The 16,296-nt window shown below is 47.6% G+C and overlaps 1 protein-coding gene across 2 annotated transcripts in view; it reads right to left on the minus strand.

Moving 5' to 3' along the window:
* Positions 1 to 16,296, minus strand: part of LOC138447726 (hepatic lectin-like) — a 438,341-nt gene that overhangs the window by 296,179 nt on the left and 125,866 nt on the right. For both annotated transcript variants that reach the window (XM_069604027.1, XM_069604026.1), the window contains exon 2: positions 4,674 to 4,781. In XM_069604027.1, coding sequence (XP_069460128.1) covers positions 4,674 to 4,781 — 108 coding nt within the window. The remainder of the gene's footprint in view (positions 1 to 4,673; positions 4,782 to 16,296) is intronic.

Here is a 16,296-nt window from a genome sequence, read left to right on the forward strand (position 1 = left end):
CGAGAAAGGAACAGAGTCCAGCTCTGCATTCAGAATAACAAAGGCAAAGAAAGGCTAGGCTCTGAAGCCAGCATGAGATGGAACAAGAAGGACCAGACTCATCGTGAGAGGCTGGACGAGCCCTCGCAGGGGCACTAGAGGGGCAGCCCACATAGAGGGCTGACCCTCTGTCCACCCCCCTGGGTCCACATACATCCCACCTACTAGGCATCCCCCGGGTCCGAAACATCCGGCTGCAGACCTGGGGAGTGCTTATAAGGGATGTGGGCTTGCGATCGCTCATCCCGCTTGTTTGCTGTGCCCCCCGGAGGACAGTCAAAGCAGCAGCACCACACACCTGGTCCCTCTACTCCCATAACAGGGCTTACTCAGAGGTACAAACAAGATTTCCTCTTTCTTTGAAACCCCCATCCTTCCATTCCAATAGACACACACGTCTCCTTGCCCCACACAAAAAAAATTAGCAACTTGCAGTTGGTAGAAAAGGCTGCAACTCCTTTATTTGGCAGGAGTCCACTTACAGGTGATCTGCCTCTTAACGAGCTGGCGTCCTAGCGGTGGCCCACTGGAAGTAATTGTTATTTCCTCTCTCTTACCATGAGCTCATAGTCAGATGAAAAATCCAAAAATGCAACATACGAAGACATGTTCTTTGCTGCTGCATCCTTTAATTTTCTTCTGTTTTCTTTTCTTCTTTACGTACTGCTATTTTAATTCTAATTTTGTGAAAAGTCCAGTTCTTTGACTAAAACACAATAAATAAATAAAGAAATAAAGCAAAGTCCCCAAGATGTCCCCTGTCCCCCCCAGATGTTATGTGTCTCCTATGCCCCTGCCTGTGAGTCGAGGGTAGAGCCGATAAGAACCGGGCTGGTTAATTGAGAATTGCACAGTGGCAACTTTGAATCAGGAATTGAACTGTGAACGTGTAAAAACCTTAAGGGGAAACCAGCTTCAGAGGGAAACGCCAAAGACTTTGGCCGATCCCTATCAGAGCGAAACTACAGATATCAGAAGGCCAGCCACCTAAATAGGTCAAATTGGTCATACTGAGGGTCAAGCTAAATCCCTGTACAATCAAAAGACTCTGATCTAAAAATAGTAGAAAAGCAAGGGAAGTGAATCCCAACAACATAGAAAAGCAAGGGAAATAAATCCAAACAACACTGAACTGTGTCAAAGAGACGGCAAGAGTGAACCTGACCGAGGGATGCCAGAGAAGAGGGGCCAAGTCAAAAAAGTCCCAAGAATCAGTGTGTTGACAAAAGCAAACCCGGCTGAGGGATACCCGCTGGAAGTGTTTAAAAAGACATTAAGATTTGTAAAAAGAAGGAAAAGCCATAGTGAACCCGTCTGAGGGAGGCTAAAAGTCAAGAGGGATCCGAGCCAGACCAAGGGATATCCAGGGGTGAAGCCATCAGCCAAGAACTGGCAGTCAAGAGGGGTCCGAGCACGACCGAGGGAGATCCAGGGGTGAAGCCATCACCCAAGAACTGGCAGTCAAGAGAGATCCGAGCCCGAATGAGGGAGATCCAACTGTGAAGCTATCATCCAAAGTTCATTGAGAAAAGAACTGATATATATATTGTGGAATATGATATGTGAGGGGTCAGCGACCAGAAGAAGAGGACGCAGGTGTGAAGCCATCACCCTACGTGAAACTGTGGTTCACAACTGAAGAGGGTCAGCACCTAGAAGAGGGGAACCAAGGGGTGAATCAATATCACCTTAAATAACTTATATTTGGTTAAAGGAACTTATGTTTTGTTAATCGAACACATCAGGCCCTCAGAGGCAAGAGACTTTCAAAGGAAACAAGACTTGGCCATCAAAGGTCTTGAGAGTTGCAATTGGAACTGACGTCTCATGCTGGAGAATCTCGAGCGTGTGCTGTGCTCCAAGATCCCACCTTACCGCATGCTTACAACGTGGGGAAGGGAGACCCAGGCTACCGCATCTTGACATATCATTTGAGAGCACTTCTTTCTTTTATTGAAAACTATCACCACACCCTTTTTTTGTATTAGTTGTAAGGTTCGGCAATAGGTTTCTTAGTATAGGCCCTTTTATTTGACACACCACCACTAGGGCTGCCTTATTTTTATTTTATGGTTGACGTCTTCTCCCATCTTAGACTTAGGTGTAGATAAGGAGTTTTTCCAACCTGCATACAGAATTCATTGTTCAATAAGCACCATTGAACTGTGATCACTTGTGTCTATCTTACTTGTTGCCACCATGAGTTCCCTACAATACTTACATATTTAATTTTTCCTTCAAAACATTGATTTTGTTGCTGAAGGCCAGGTTTCACTTTAAAGGGAGTTTCACAAATTCTTTCATTTTAACTACGTGTATTTTCACTTACCACTCTTCCCTTCGATTTCTGGATATAACGCCTGTTTTGTCATACGAGCATGTTATGATACATCTTCTCATGTCATTCCATATTATGTCTTATTTTGTTATGTCGTATTTGCAATATCATATTGATTTGTAAAAGGCCAACAAGGGCTGTGGAGCAGAAGGAAGTTGACATGTAGCACTCCACCGCCCCAAACTAATTAACTGCTCCATGTTACTTCCACTTAGTTCAGGTAAATGACCACATTGCCCAATGTAGACCTGCAAAAGCAGACTCGACAACCCATCTTGGACCTAAGATTACCCTGGTGTCCTCTATCAAAATCATGAGATAACTGCAGCCCAGGTTGAGAAGGAGCGACACGGCTGGTTTATACATATTAACTTCCAGAACAGGCCAGCTACTGGAGAAGAGGAATCCTGCCTCCCACCCAACCATTGCCATTGCCATAAAGCTCCTGACAGGCCTGAAGAACGTCCAGGTAAACCGGTGCAGTGCCTTTCTCCCAGTGGAGCCACAGACTGAAAGAAACCCTCGTTTGTAAGTGCTCGGTCTCCTTCCAGTTTTCCTTTCTCTAGACCCTTGCTGTTCTTGTCCTAAGGAGTGTGTGAAGAGCATGTGCTTGCCTACTCCTTTGGGCATCGCTTAAATACAACTACACTAAAATGCACCTAGGCACTGCAAGAACGCCTCAAACCCTGTGCTTTATGTGCCAGACAACCTCTGCATAAGGTCTTTATGAGGGAATGTTGGCCTTAATGTCACCTTTGATCCAGAATGCACATTGTGCATTATTTTACAATCTTACCTCTAAGTTAATTCTCTCATATTGTATTAAAGTGCCTTCTGTATAAATTCATTACATACAAGAGCATCCCTCTCTCTTCTCTACCCCAAGCCGATTTGGTATGGGTCGGGGGAGAGCCTTTTTTTTAATCAAACTCTCATTTTGTGCCCGCGGCACTCATTTTGTGCACAGCCAATTCCTGGCTCTGATACCTCCGTCAGCGGGTTCGGCTTTACCAGAACCCCCACCCATCAGCAGGAGGGGGTCCAACCTGGTTATCTGATTAGTAGCCCCTACACTCCTAGGAACTCTTCAGCACACCTCAATGCCATCATGCATCCACAAAAAAATGTTATATAATACCACCACCACCTCCTCCACACTAGTAATGGCCTCCAGGAAAGTTCCACCAGACAAAGAGAGATGCTCTCATCTCATCTTTGCTTTAGATCACATTGGCTTCTGGTCAAAACACAGAAAATGATGCATTCATGCCAATGATTATTGTCACTCACAGACTTATGCAATTATGATTCAGCTCCTCTCCAGAACTACCTGGTAATCCTGCTCAAACTTATAGACATATATTCCTAGGGATTTTGTCCCCCTACATAGACGTGATCCCCTACATGGTGACCCACTACTGAACGATTTATAGCCCAGTGGACCATGATCATCCCCAGAGACCTATCTACCTACCCACCATTATATAAGGAGATTCATTGCATGGGCCAATTTACCTCGGAGTAACCCTCCCGAGTATGGACACACATATCAGGCAGCGACTGTGCACTGACATATGTACCTGGATAGCATTCTTGTGTACAAGGGGTGTATTCCTCCCTCTCCATAAATGACATATGTAAGGGAGAGCCTTACTCACTCTGGATAAACGTATATGCCTAGGGGTTTTACTAGTCTATAAACGTGTACACTACTGGATCCTGACCAGCCTTTAAACTTATACACACAAGGCTTCTCCACCCATAGACTTGTGTACTTGGATATATGGCCACCCAGGGGTGTTGCTAGGTCTGGAAAAGATCTGGGGCTACGCTAATGTCGAAACTGTCGTGATTCGGGGCGAGCTAGTCTTTTGTTTGTAGCGCCTGAGCTTCTACGCGGGGCTACAACCAAAAGACCCGGGGCTATAGCACCCCCCCAGGCCCTCCCGGAGATACCTCTGTGGCCACCCAACAGGTTGTGTGTATGTGAGTGTGTGTGCGTGTGTATGTGGTGACTGTCTTACTTGACATGGTATAATCAGTGAGCAGAGACTTATTCTAGCCCCTTGATCTCATCAGTGTGAAATATCCCCGTTCCTTAGTAATATCAGTAAGCAAAACATAATTAATTACTGTGAGTTTTCACTTATATTTAAGCACCTTCTCCCAAAGGGTTGGACCATGCACTCTAAGAATTGTTATACTTTTTCAGCCACTCACTGAGTCACTCTCTCATTTCATGTCATTGTTTAAACACTGTTTGGAAAGAGTGAAAGAGAAGTCTTGATTTACTAACCATTAGTTGCAGATGTGACAAACAACACCACGATCAGCAAGTAGGACACCGCCAGCAGGGCGTAAATGACATGGACCGACCTCACACCTCTTGGCAAATATTTCCTGTCTTAAAAAAAAGGTCACATTATCATCCAAACAAGGACATCAAGTGGTACAGCAGAGCACTGCACTTCAGAGTAGAAAACCAGGGGGGCGTAGCCCGGTTCAATATATTGACTCTTATATAGCGCCCAACACAAACAGAATATTCCAAATGTTTCATGATACACATTTATGTCATATAAATAATATCATCATTAAACATGGACGTCTGCAATATGTATATAAAATCCTATCTACATGTTTCTGTAAAGATAATGTTGTTATCTCCCTACACACACCAGAGTGAGTTGTGACATGAGATGTACTTGTGCTAATATTGATGCATTGTGAATAATTGTATTTATTTTCACTCTATGTCTCTGGCTCTTTCTATATAGTATGTATTGAGATATTTAGGTACCTGAGCTAAAGACAGCTACGTTAATGATACCATGAAGTACTGGTGCTACTGCGCATACCATACCCCGGTCGGTCGGTTTCACTCGGTCGGTTGCGCGCTCTCCTCTCTCACTCTCTCTCTCTTTCTCCCTCTCTTTCTCTCTGCTCCCCACTCTGTCGCCATTTCTTTCCCCCCCACCCCCGCTCTCTCTCTCTCTCTTAGTCTCTCTTTTCTCTCTCTCCCTCTCTCTGTATCTCTGTTGGCCCAACTATCTCCCACTGTCTCTGACCTCCATACTTGCCAACATTCTGTGACCAAAAAGATGTAGGATTTTTCCAAGTTTCAAAAATAATAATTCCCATAACAATGACATCACAGGAAAATACAAACGTACATTGTTGGCACAATTGAAGCATTCTAAAATACACAACCCATCAAACAGCACAACATGGAAAGATGTTGAAATGTTAAACATGTATTAATCTTGAAGGTAACTTAACACCAAACTCAATTACCTAACTTCACAGAAGGTAATCACACAGAGCTGGTAGGCAGTACATATTTATTGCAAGTTGAACACTGAATGACATGGCGACTGATACCCCCCTGAGTCTGATAGGCAGATGCTGTGTGATGGTGCTACGCTCTGCCACTTGCCTTCACTGGTGGTTCACCTAAGGGTTACCCCGGTGAGAGTGCAGGGCAGAGTCACGTGGCTGTCAGGTCAGTGGATTGGTCTGAGCCCAATCAAAGGAATCACCTACCAGCCCACTGTATGGACAGACTAATTAATGTGTTGCATGCTTTGTCCTGGAGTCTGCCTTGGGGTCACATAAATTACCCACCACTGTAAAAAGCAGCAGGATCTGTCACTGAAATCTGTAGGCGGCAGGACTGCTTAACAAGCAGCAGCCTACTGCCTAAATCTGTAGGGTTGGCAAGTCTCTCACAAGCCGTATCCCTTTCTTTCTCGCTGCTCTCTCACTTTCTTTTTGAGCGAAGTTTGCTAGAGCCACCTCATCTGTTGCTGACAGCAGCGCAACCAGAGAAAAGACACATATATCTTGAAGTGGAGGATTGTGGGTTGTTTAACTAAAATGAAGCTGTTAAAAAGTAAAAAAAAGAAAATGTGTAATTGTACTTAAATTCAAAAGTGGCTTGTTTGTTTATTAGATTAGCATTATAATAATCTTACTGAGCAAAGCACATTATCAATAATGTCATTATATGTCTGCGATGTAATCCTCTACATGTAAGGTAAAGCCTTCAAATGCCAGGTACAGGCACAATTGTCCAATAATGCCTTCAAATGCCCGTTATGGTCACCATATTTAAAGGTGTAAGTGCTGGCATCATTTCAAAATTTAAATTCTCCAAAAACGCCATCATCAGTACTTCGAGAATGATTTCATGCTTCATAGAGAGGAACGAAAAGCTACAGGGATATAGCCATATCTTGAAAGGACCTCCTGGGTTCCGTCAAGCATAGTCTTTTTTCTATTTCTAACGGGTCGGATGAGGTCCTCCAGATACATTCAAACAGGTTTACGCATGGATGCCATCAGGCCGGAGCCGCAATCTAATTATAGAAGTGATGATTAACATGCATTTTAAATTTGGCCATTGTTCATAGAGATTTTTAAGAAAATACTAGTTATGTTTGCCCCAATCACATTTAAAATAAATTTTATTTAGCACTTTTAAAATTAGACTGTCATCTACGTTTAACAGGATGAAGAAGGCCTTAAAAAAGTGTTCTGATTTCATTTGGCTTTCACTAGATGAATACAGTAACTATCAAGCAAGCTTATTATTATTGTTATTGCCGTCGTGTGAGCACCTCCGACGCAGAAAAGTGCTGCATTGAGAAGAATTTTACAATCTGTCAAGCGTTCCCCCTTGCTTCATCTTTCTGAGGTCTCAGATTGAATATTATTGGTAATTGCAACACTTGTTATCAAGCTATCTGAAACTGGGAAAGACTCTGGTATGCAGCACTACAAAAAAGATACACATTATTGCAAACCTCAATGCAGGGGATTTATAAAAGACTCAGGGCTGGAAATTGACAAATTTACTTGGGGAACCCGTCCCCCCACCCTTCGCCAGGTGGTTCTGGAGGGGAGGGCAGGGATTGCCGGAGTGGTGTGGGTGAAATTGAGGGGCAGAGCTTGGTGGAGAATAATGCAGGTGCACTGGATATCAGATACTGGCTGCTTGGCATACAAACAAAGTGCATTTTGGGAACATGCAAATGACAGCCAATTAATCAAAACATGCCTGTGATAGTAATTCAAGAATGCGCTTCGTTCGGAGCATGTAATGGAAACTGGATATTGTGCTCATTTCATTTATCAGAAAACTCACCATAAAATTCAAATGTGTGCAAAGTACAAGACACATTACAGCTTGTGGATGAGTGGCAGGAGAGGTGGGTGAGTGGGGTGAAGGGCAGGTGGATGTTTGGTGTCCGTGGGAAAGTTTCGGTGAAGGTGGACGCAGGAAGTCTGGAATGGAGGAGGGGGAGGAGGTGATGCTGAATCGGTTAAGGATAGGGCATGTGTGGCTGAATGACTGTCTGCATCGAGTGGGGAAGCGTGAGTCGAGGGACTGTGCAGTGTGTGGGATGCCTGAGACTGTGGGACATTTTTTGTTTAGGTGTGAGAGACATGTTGAGAGAGAATTGATGAGGGTTCGGTTGTCTGCGCTGGGTGTGGCTGAGATGAGTGGGAAGGCTTTGCTGGGAGGTGACGGTGTGAGAGGAAGGAGGAGCAGTGTGTTGTTGGATTTTGTGAGACAGACGGGGCGGTGGGAGGAGTTGTGAGTTTATGTGGGCTATGTGTTGATTGGTGGGTTGGTGCACATCATCCTATTGGATGGGGAAGCGCCTGCGTGGGTCCACCCACGCATTCGGTAATTAAGAAGAAGAAGAAGATAGTTTTACTTTTCGGCTTGGACTGTTCGGGTTAGCAAAGGACGATGTCTTATGTGGTTAATCAGTTGTACACTGCCTCATGCCTCAAGATTTCACAAGCATGGGATTCAGGAGACTTGGGACAGGGGCAGAAAGCTTCCTTAACTAGGGGGTTTGGGCCTTGTGTCTCCACCGAACAGAGCTGCGGCAAGACAATTCTTGTTCTGGTCCAATTTCTTCCCTGACAAGACCTATACGAGTATACCTCAAGAATCAATAAAGCAATAACCGCATGTTACACACAAAGGGCCTCATCACGAGTTGGGCGGTAATCTGCCCTACCGCCAAACTCACCGGCGCTATTAGCGCCGGATCACGGGTTTGGCGGATTTGGAAATCCCCATTCCCCATTGAGCCCATTCGGGAATGCCCCATTCCCCATTGGGCTCAATGGGGAAATTTTGCGCTCATACGGCCAGCGGATTTCCCGCCGGCGGTATGAGCGCACATTTTCGGCGGATTTCCCCCCAGCTCAGAGCTTGTGAGAAATCCGCCGAAGCCCTGATTTGGCGGACCCTTAAATCCGGCGGTAACAGCGCTACCGCCGGATTTAAGGGTTACCGCCAAACTCGTGATGAGGCCCAAAGCCTTAAAAAAAAGTCAAAACTACCTGGAAAGGTGAACTCAGCTGCCAAATCTCTCCAGAAGCTTGGCTAATTTGCATAAGGAGTGTCTTCAAGGATGGGCAAAGCATGAATGAAACAGCGTCTTGCGGGGGAATGTCTACTGGAGACTAGAGAACATATTTATTCTCAAGGGAAAACGCCTACAAAACATCAGTATTTGAGGTTGTGGTATCAGAGGCTGGTGGCCAGAGATAAGTAACAGGATCTCTGTGATCCTGCAGCAATGCACTGAGGGGAGGACTCATGTGATTCTAGGAAATTCCACAGCCTGTTAAATGCTGCCAGCAAGTTAATTGTGTGTTTATATAGCGTTTAAGCCTAAGCACATTACATAGAACATATATACGTACAATATCACCCAACCGAAGTTAGTACTCATTTATCAACCTCTGAAGGATGAAAGTCTGAATTGGCCTTGCCGGGATTCGAACCTTCAACCTGCAGATCATACACAGTTCGCAGCAGTAGGGCGCTCAACCTGCTGTGATATCTTACCAGTGGCTACATTCCTCTCCCACCATTTTAACATCTATTCCCTTTCCTACTAATACGCTGTTTGGTGGAGAGTTTGGATGCCCCCGCCAGCATTTTTGATGGCAGCTTTTGTAACTGTTTATTGAGAGACCACCATCAACACAGGGAGTTCCTTCCCTCCCCAAGCTAATGTCACACAATAAACAGTTAATGTCAGTTATTTTATTCAGCCTTATCTCAGCCTCATATAATGGCCTTTGGATCCCTCCCACTGAGCTACCAATGTACCAGGAACCAGGCGGTGTACAGGAAATTGAAGAGGGAAAATCTTCTGACAATACCTTCTCTCCTGATGGACCCCCCAACCAGAAGAAGCATCTACGACAAAACGACAGCCAAGCACATGAATTTGCACCGATCCCCTCTGCCCCCACCATGGGCACGCACAATGAAAGATACCCGGCCAGCCAACCTTACAACCCTGCAGTGGTCCAAAGACACCCCAGGTTAGGTGAGGAGAGAGAAGACCGAGCTGGAAACGACTACATGGACCAAATCCACTAACACCACAAAGCCTTGCTGCAAGTCGTTAGAGACGTCATGACGTCCTAGCCACATTAGACAGGAAGCACACATGCACTTCGCACATTCGGGACATCCACACACCAACCTACACGAAGAATACATGCGTACAGTCCTATGAGATAGAGACTGGTAACATATACGTACTGTCTGCACTTTTATTATTTTGCCACTTAGGCCGCTTCAGCACCGCAGAAACACAAGATGCCAGAAGAGCTTGTGTACATGCTTGCAGATGCTACTCGCTATTAACCCCATGGAAGGACAGGAGCACTCAAGGGACCTGACTGTCTCATCTTAACCTATGGACATTATGCAGAAATACATATGCAGAACCAAGGTAGGCCTTAGGAAAATCCAACAAGCCAAGATTCTCTCACAGAAACCCCGAGCAGTAAGATGCTGTGCAAGCAGAATAAGCCATGGCAGGGGCTCCGGCAGCCAAGGCCAAGATGTTGCAAATGACATTCTACCCACCCCAAACCAAGGTGATCTTGGCCGCATCAGAGGATCGTTCGTGTAAAATATAAAACAAATCGAAATAATTCAGCCTCACACAGACAGTGGCCTCACACGTGACTCGGCCGAAGCTGACGTGATGCCAAGACCTAGAGTCTGGGAAAGCACAGCAGCCCACGACTGAGACAGCGCTTGCAACAAATCGCAACATCGCAAATATCTGAGATTCCCACTGCAACACTGGTGCAAATTGATGAGTGAAAGGAACTGTCGTTACCCCTTCCTTAAATGTTAATTTTCCCCTTGAACATGAACTCCTGAAGAAATACTACAATTACCCTTTACCATCGTTCCACTACAACACTGGACTAAAGACAGCAGATGTATTAGACCCCCAGCCAACGTACCCAATGAAAGGAGCCTCTAACGCCCCTTATGTTTTGTAAACACTGTTTTAACATTCTTTTTATTCGCACATGCAGGGCTCTGCGTTGGACAATAGTAAATGAAATAAATGTTAGCAATAGATTACTGTGATAGATGATTTAAATGTTACCCTCTACTGAACACCCTGAAGCATTGACTCACAGTACATTCACAGTATACAACGGCCCATCCATTCCAGATAAAGGCTGCCAAGAATATATTATTATGCTTTCCTAGAAAACATACCTGCAGCTTCACCACATCCTGTTCACGCTTAGACATTGATTAATTTGTAAGATTTGGGAAGACATTTTTGTATGGGCATTAACCGATTACTTAGTACACAGGGCTTAGAGTACTTACAAATACTAACCCAGGGGGGCGCTCAAAAGCCCGAGCAAGATGGCAGCGGGCTGAGAGAGCTCCGGAGGTAGTGGATTAGAGCATCACCCCTTCCAACGCTTCCAGTCGCACAGCAAAGGAGATCACATGCAGCGGAACTGATGCAGCACCATCTGGCGCAGATCTGGGAAAAACCACACAACGGCTCCAGAGAAATTGCTGAGCTAAGCCTGACAGCACGGGCGGCAATGGTGAACAAAAAAGGTGCCAACAACTGAGCGCGTACAACGGCCCCTCTGTGAGCCCCAACACAGCACTGGCGGCGCGGGACATGGACACCAACGCACCACACCCCTGCAGACGTGTCCACACAACGAATGCCGGACTGCAGTAGAGCCCACTCCAGGACCTACGACCACAGGGACTGGACATCTGGCGCACCAACCCTCGGAGAGGCAGCACTCAGAGGATGGAAGCACATCGGCTGCCCAGATGTGACCTCGGTAGGGCACGCTGAGAGGCACACAGACAGCGGGTGGGAGGAGCAGGCACTGCTCGCCACCACGCCTGCCCTCTTGTGTGGGTCCTGTAGAACAGCGATGACACTGGCGGCCCGGGCAACTAAGTAAGTGCTGTGAGCAGTGCAGCGGATGAAAGGGGACTACCGCACGCACCGCACTACCGAGTGGGGCACCCACATAGACCTGCTTCCTTAACAGAGGAGGCTGATAGCAGGACGCCGCTGCAGCACCAGCTTGGTTCGGCACACAAACACATCCCTGGACCAGTGACAGACGAGGGAGAGGACACAGAACATGCCTGCACTGAGCGGAGACCCTCGACGGCCACACACACAGTACTTCGGCAGCGTCTGGGAGGGGGGGCGCCCCACAGAGCAACTCACACACTACCGGGCAGCAACCCGGAGAGGAGGCCAACACAACACACAAGGCGGAGCGGCGTGGCAACCTGAAATAGCGCACCTGTGAGAAGACCAAGCACCATAGCGCGCAGCCACTGCCGGATTCACACCGGGCCCACCCGGGGGAAAGATAGCCACCCTTAGCCCAACCTCCCAGGCCACCGGTGAGACGGCACACGAGGGCAGCTGAGCTGCGCTCTAATGTGCTCCAAACTGGCAGACCATTCACCTGCACTGGCTTAAGAGCCACAAACCAAGCAAAAACCAAGGGAGCTCCTCTGGAGACCCACAGAAAGGGAGAAACAGGGCCACAGCCAGAACTCTCAATAAGGCCCCCGGCACTGGGCTGAAAGAGCTCTGAACTCAGCGACATAACTGGGTACAATGACAGAGAGAACCTTGGAGGCCTGCCGCAAACCCAGCACCTCCAGCAACACCCCCAAATCTAGGTGACCGAGAGACACTTAATATCATAAGCTGGTCACCCACTAAGACGACAAGGGACACAGCTGCAGCCCCACAACCAGATGGTGCTATCTTTGCATCTACCCGCCAACTACAAACATAAGTGGGATAAGCGAGATACAACCCCCAGAAACAATACTACCATGCCGAAAAGGACCACGATCGACCTGTCTCCGACCGTGACCGACTACCCCCCCCCAGCGCCGCCAAACATCCAGCAGCATGCACCATGCTGCTGGGGGGCATGCAATATGCTGCACCCACCCAGCAACACCAGCTCGACGGCCAGGACGCAACAAAGGCAGGAACCATACCCCGCAGATCGACACAGACAAAACTGATATGGATGTCCAGGTGCAACTGCAGGCCATCTTGGCCGAAATTAAACTGATTGGGCAGCGAACCCAGGAAACCAACGTGATGGTACAGGACATCTAAAAGGACCTCCAAGATGTCCAGAACCAACTCTCAACATAAGCCGAAAGGACCACTGACAACGAACAACGCATAAGTACTGTGGAGGACAACCAAGCTTCCATGGAAACGGACCAGGATGGGGTCATATGGGAGGTACAACGACTGGGGGAGAAGATGGAAAACCAGGAGAACAGATTGCGCCAAAATAACCTAAGGGTTCCCGGGATACTGGAGAACGCCGTCGGCCCGGACCTAGAAGGTTACATATACGAGCTCCTGCAGAACAACATGAACCTGCCAAACGCCAGAGAACTTACCATAGAACAGGTACATAGAGCCACAATCCCAAAACACCCACCAAACGAATGACCGAGGGTCATAACAATGAGGCTGCTCAACTTCCAACACAAAGTGATCATACTGAAAGCTAACAGGGCGATGGCCGCAATACGCATAAGGGGCTCCGAAGTTAAAATCTTTAACGACTACTCAGTGGAGGTCTCTAGATGCAGAAAAGAGTTCAACCCGGTGTTCAAAGCACTGAAAACGTCAGACCACAGACACTACCTAAAATTCCCCGCGACATGGTGCATACTAATCAACAAACAATGGCACTGCTTCAACGAACCAGAGCGGGCCTGGCGGTTTCTGCAACAGCAAAACATCACAATGGTCGACTGGGAGACGGCCTCCCCCACTACCGCAAGCCCGCTCCATCCACCCCACCCCCCACCAACCAGAACGCCCAGCACCCAAACAAGGGAGATGGCAAAAAGCGGGCAGAGGACCCCCCCGGATGGAAGCCCGACCGCAACAAACCATAGATTACCACCTAAGGCCCATCCCAAAGCCAAGCCAAGGCAGAAAATAAATCGCACTCACCCCGAGGGGCCAAACTCAGTAAATAAAAACAAATCAAATGAGAACATTCAATTTGTAGAATAATACAACACGGAAAATAGAAAGTTAGACAAGAATAAACCACCGGATCAGATCTCCACACATACGCGTGGATGGACGACATGGGACGCCAAAGCCAGAGCAATACTCACTTTAACCATGCTCACCACCACCACACCGATACCCACTACGCATATATATGGGACGTGAGAGGAAGCCCCCGGCTCACACCCACCAATCCTATATATGGGCTTTTACGCCTTGAATTGGAGATGGGCCGGGAAAATGGCCCACCCAATGTTATAAGTTATGGTTATACTTAGGTTTGTACGTAGACCATGAAGTTGATATAGAGTGGAAGTTCCCCCACTGGTTGAAAAGAACTCACAGGAGACAAGAGGCATATGCAACTAGACCCAGCACGCGAGGAGACGCAGACACACACCCTCAAGCGAACCCTCATCCCCCCTCAATGGTTAACCTAACGATGGCGATCCTGAACATTCAGGGCCTAGGTCACCCTATAAAACACAGGCGGATGATGAATTCCATGCGAGGCAGCCACAATGATATCATCTTCCTTCAAGAGACCCATCTCAACAAGGCAGAAGCTGAGAAAATGACCCGGGGCTGGGTGGCAACCACAGCGCATTCACCCCATCACACGAAACGGGGGGTCTCCATCTTAATCCACAAGCGGATTGCCCTGTAGATCCTAAACACGCACAGCGATAAGGATGGTCGCTACATACTAATCCAAGGCCAGCTATCACAACGCCCGATCACCCTGCTGAATATCTATGCCCCCACGAAAGACTCCCCAGTGTTTTTCACCAACACCTTTCGGGATTGTGCCAAATTTATGAGCAGCCTCACCATAATCGGCGGAGACCTAAACGTAATCCTTAACCCAGACACGGACCGCAAAGGCCCAAAACCCGCCAACATATCCAACGAAAAGAAGAGACTTGTCCTAACAATCCTTATGAAAAACCTGCGCTTGGTCAACGCCTGGCGATACACGCATCCAGATCGACAGGATTTCACCTTCTACTCCCACTGCCACAATAGTTATTCCCGCCTAGACTATTGACTAATACATGAGAACGCAGCACATATGATAAACAACTGCTCAATCGAACCAACCAGGCTCTCAGACCATGCACCGGTCAAACTCAGCCTCACGATCCCCGATATGCACCACAGACTTTCAACATGGCGCCTCAATCCCCCTTCAATACCCTGACATAACAGAACAGCTATCCGAAGATATGGAAAGATTCTGGGAGAACAATGAAAAGCCTGGATACACCCCGTACAGGTGCTGGCACGCTTTCAAGGCAGATCTCAGAGGCCAGTGGCCAGTATTAATGCGGTGGGTGCATAAACGGAAGGGATGGGGGGGACGAAGAGGCCCGGTTTATAGGGGAGCTGAAACAACTAGAGCTACAGCACAAGAAGACACTCGATAGCCGGATAAAACCCCAGCTCCAATCACCGAGGAACAAACTCAGACTGCTTACTACAAACAAAGTACAGAAATCCTACACCGGTTGGGCACAAAAATACTACCGAGAAGGCGACAGACCACTCCGAGGAATGGCGCTCGCCCTCAAGCAACGCCAGGCCACACAGACAATCACCTCAATTAGAGACAACACCAGCAACCAGGTGGTGGGAGACGACCAGATCAACGAGAGATTAGCTGAATAATATTGTGAGCTCTACACCGTCGCGGACACATGCACGCCACAAGCCATAGATGCATTTCTGGCCACCGTCCCCATCCCACGAATCCCACCCGAGCAAATAGATGACCTAGACGCTCCTATCGCCACAGCCTAGGTCAAACGGGCAATCACGCCCTTGTCCAAGGGGAAAGCAGCGGGACCGGATGGGATCCCTATCGACATGTACGAGAAATTAGCAGTAGAACTCGCTCCCAAGCTTACCGCGGTATTCAAAGAGGCCCCAGCGCCCAAGCAGCTCCCGGAGTCCATGATGGGTGCCAACATCATAGTGTTTCACAAAAGTGGCAGAGACCTGCGACTCATACAGACCAATCTCACTAATTAACGTAGACACCAAAATACTAGCCAAATGCCTGGCACAAAGGATAGACAACTCCCTATCACAACTGGTCCACAGAGATCAAACCGGCTTCATAAAAGGGCGACACTCCAGTGACAACATCCATAGGCTCCTGCATATAATCGCAAGTGACAGGGACCCCCAAGACGCCATAGTCTCTGTCGATGCCGAGAAGGCGTTCGACAAGGTCCAATGGGAATTCATGTTCTGCGTCCTGCCCACATATGGATTTCCTCCATGCTTAATCCAACTGATCAAGCTTCTATACACCAACCCTACAGCCTCCATGGTTACTAACGGAATGGACTCCACAGAGTTCACACTCCAATCCGGCACAAGACAGGGATGTCCACTACCGCCCCTACTATATGCCCTCTCTATTGAACATGTCGCAATAAAGATGTGCATCGACCCAAACTAGACAGGCATACAACAGGGCGCAGAAGAACACAAGGTATCGCT

Source organism: Ambystoma mexicanum, chromosome 3q (genome assembly GCF_040938575.1).
Source record: "Ambystoma mexicanum isolate Mex_15411 chromosome 3q, UKY_AmexF1_1, whole genome shotgun sequence".
NCBI classification, from domain to species: domain Eukaryota; kingdom Metazoa; phylum Chordata; class Amphibia; order Caudata; family Ambystomatidae; genus Ambystoma; species Ambystoma mexicanum.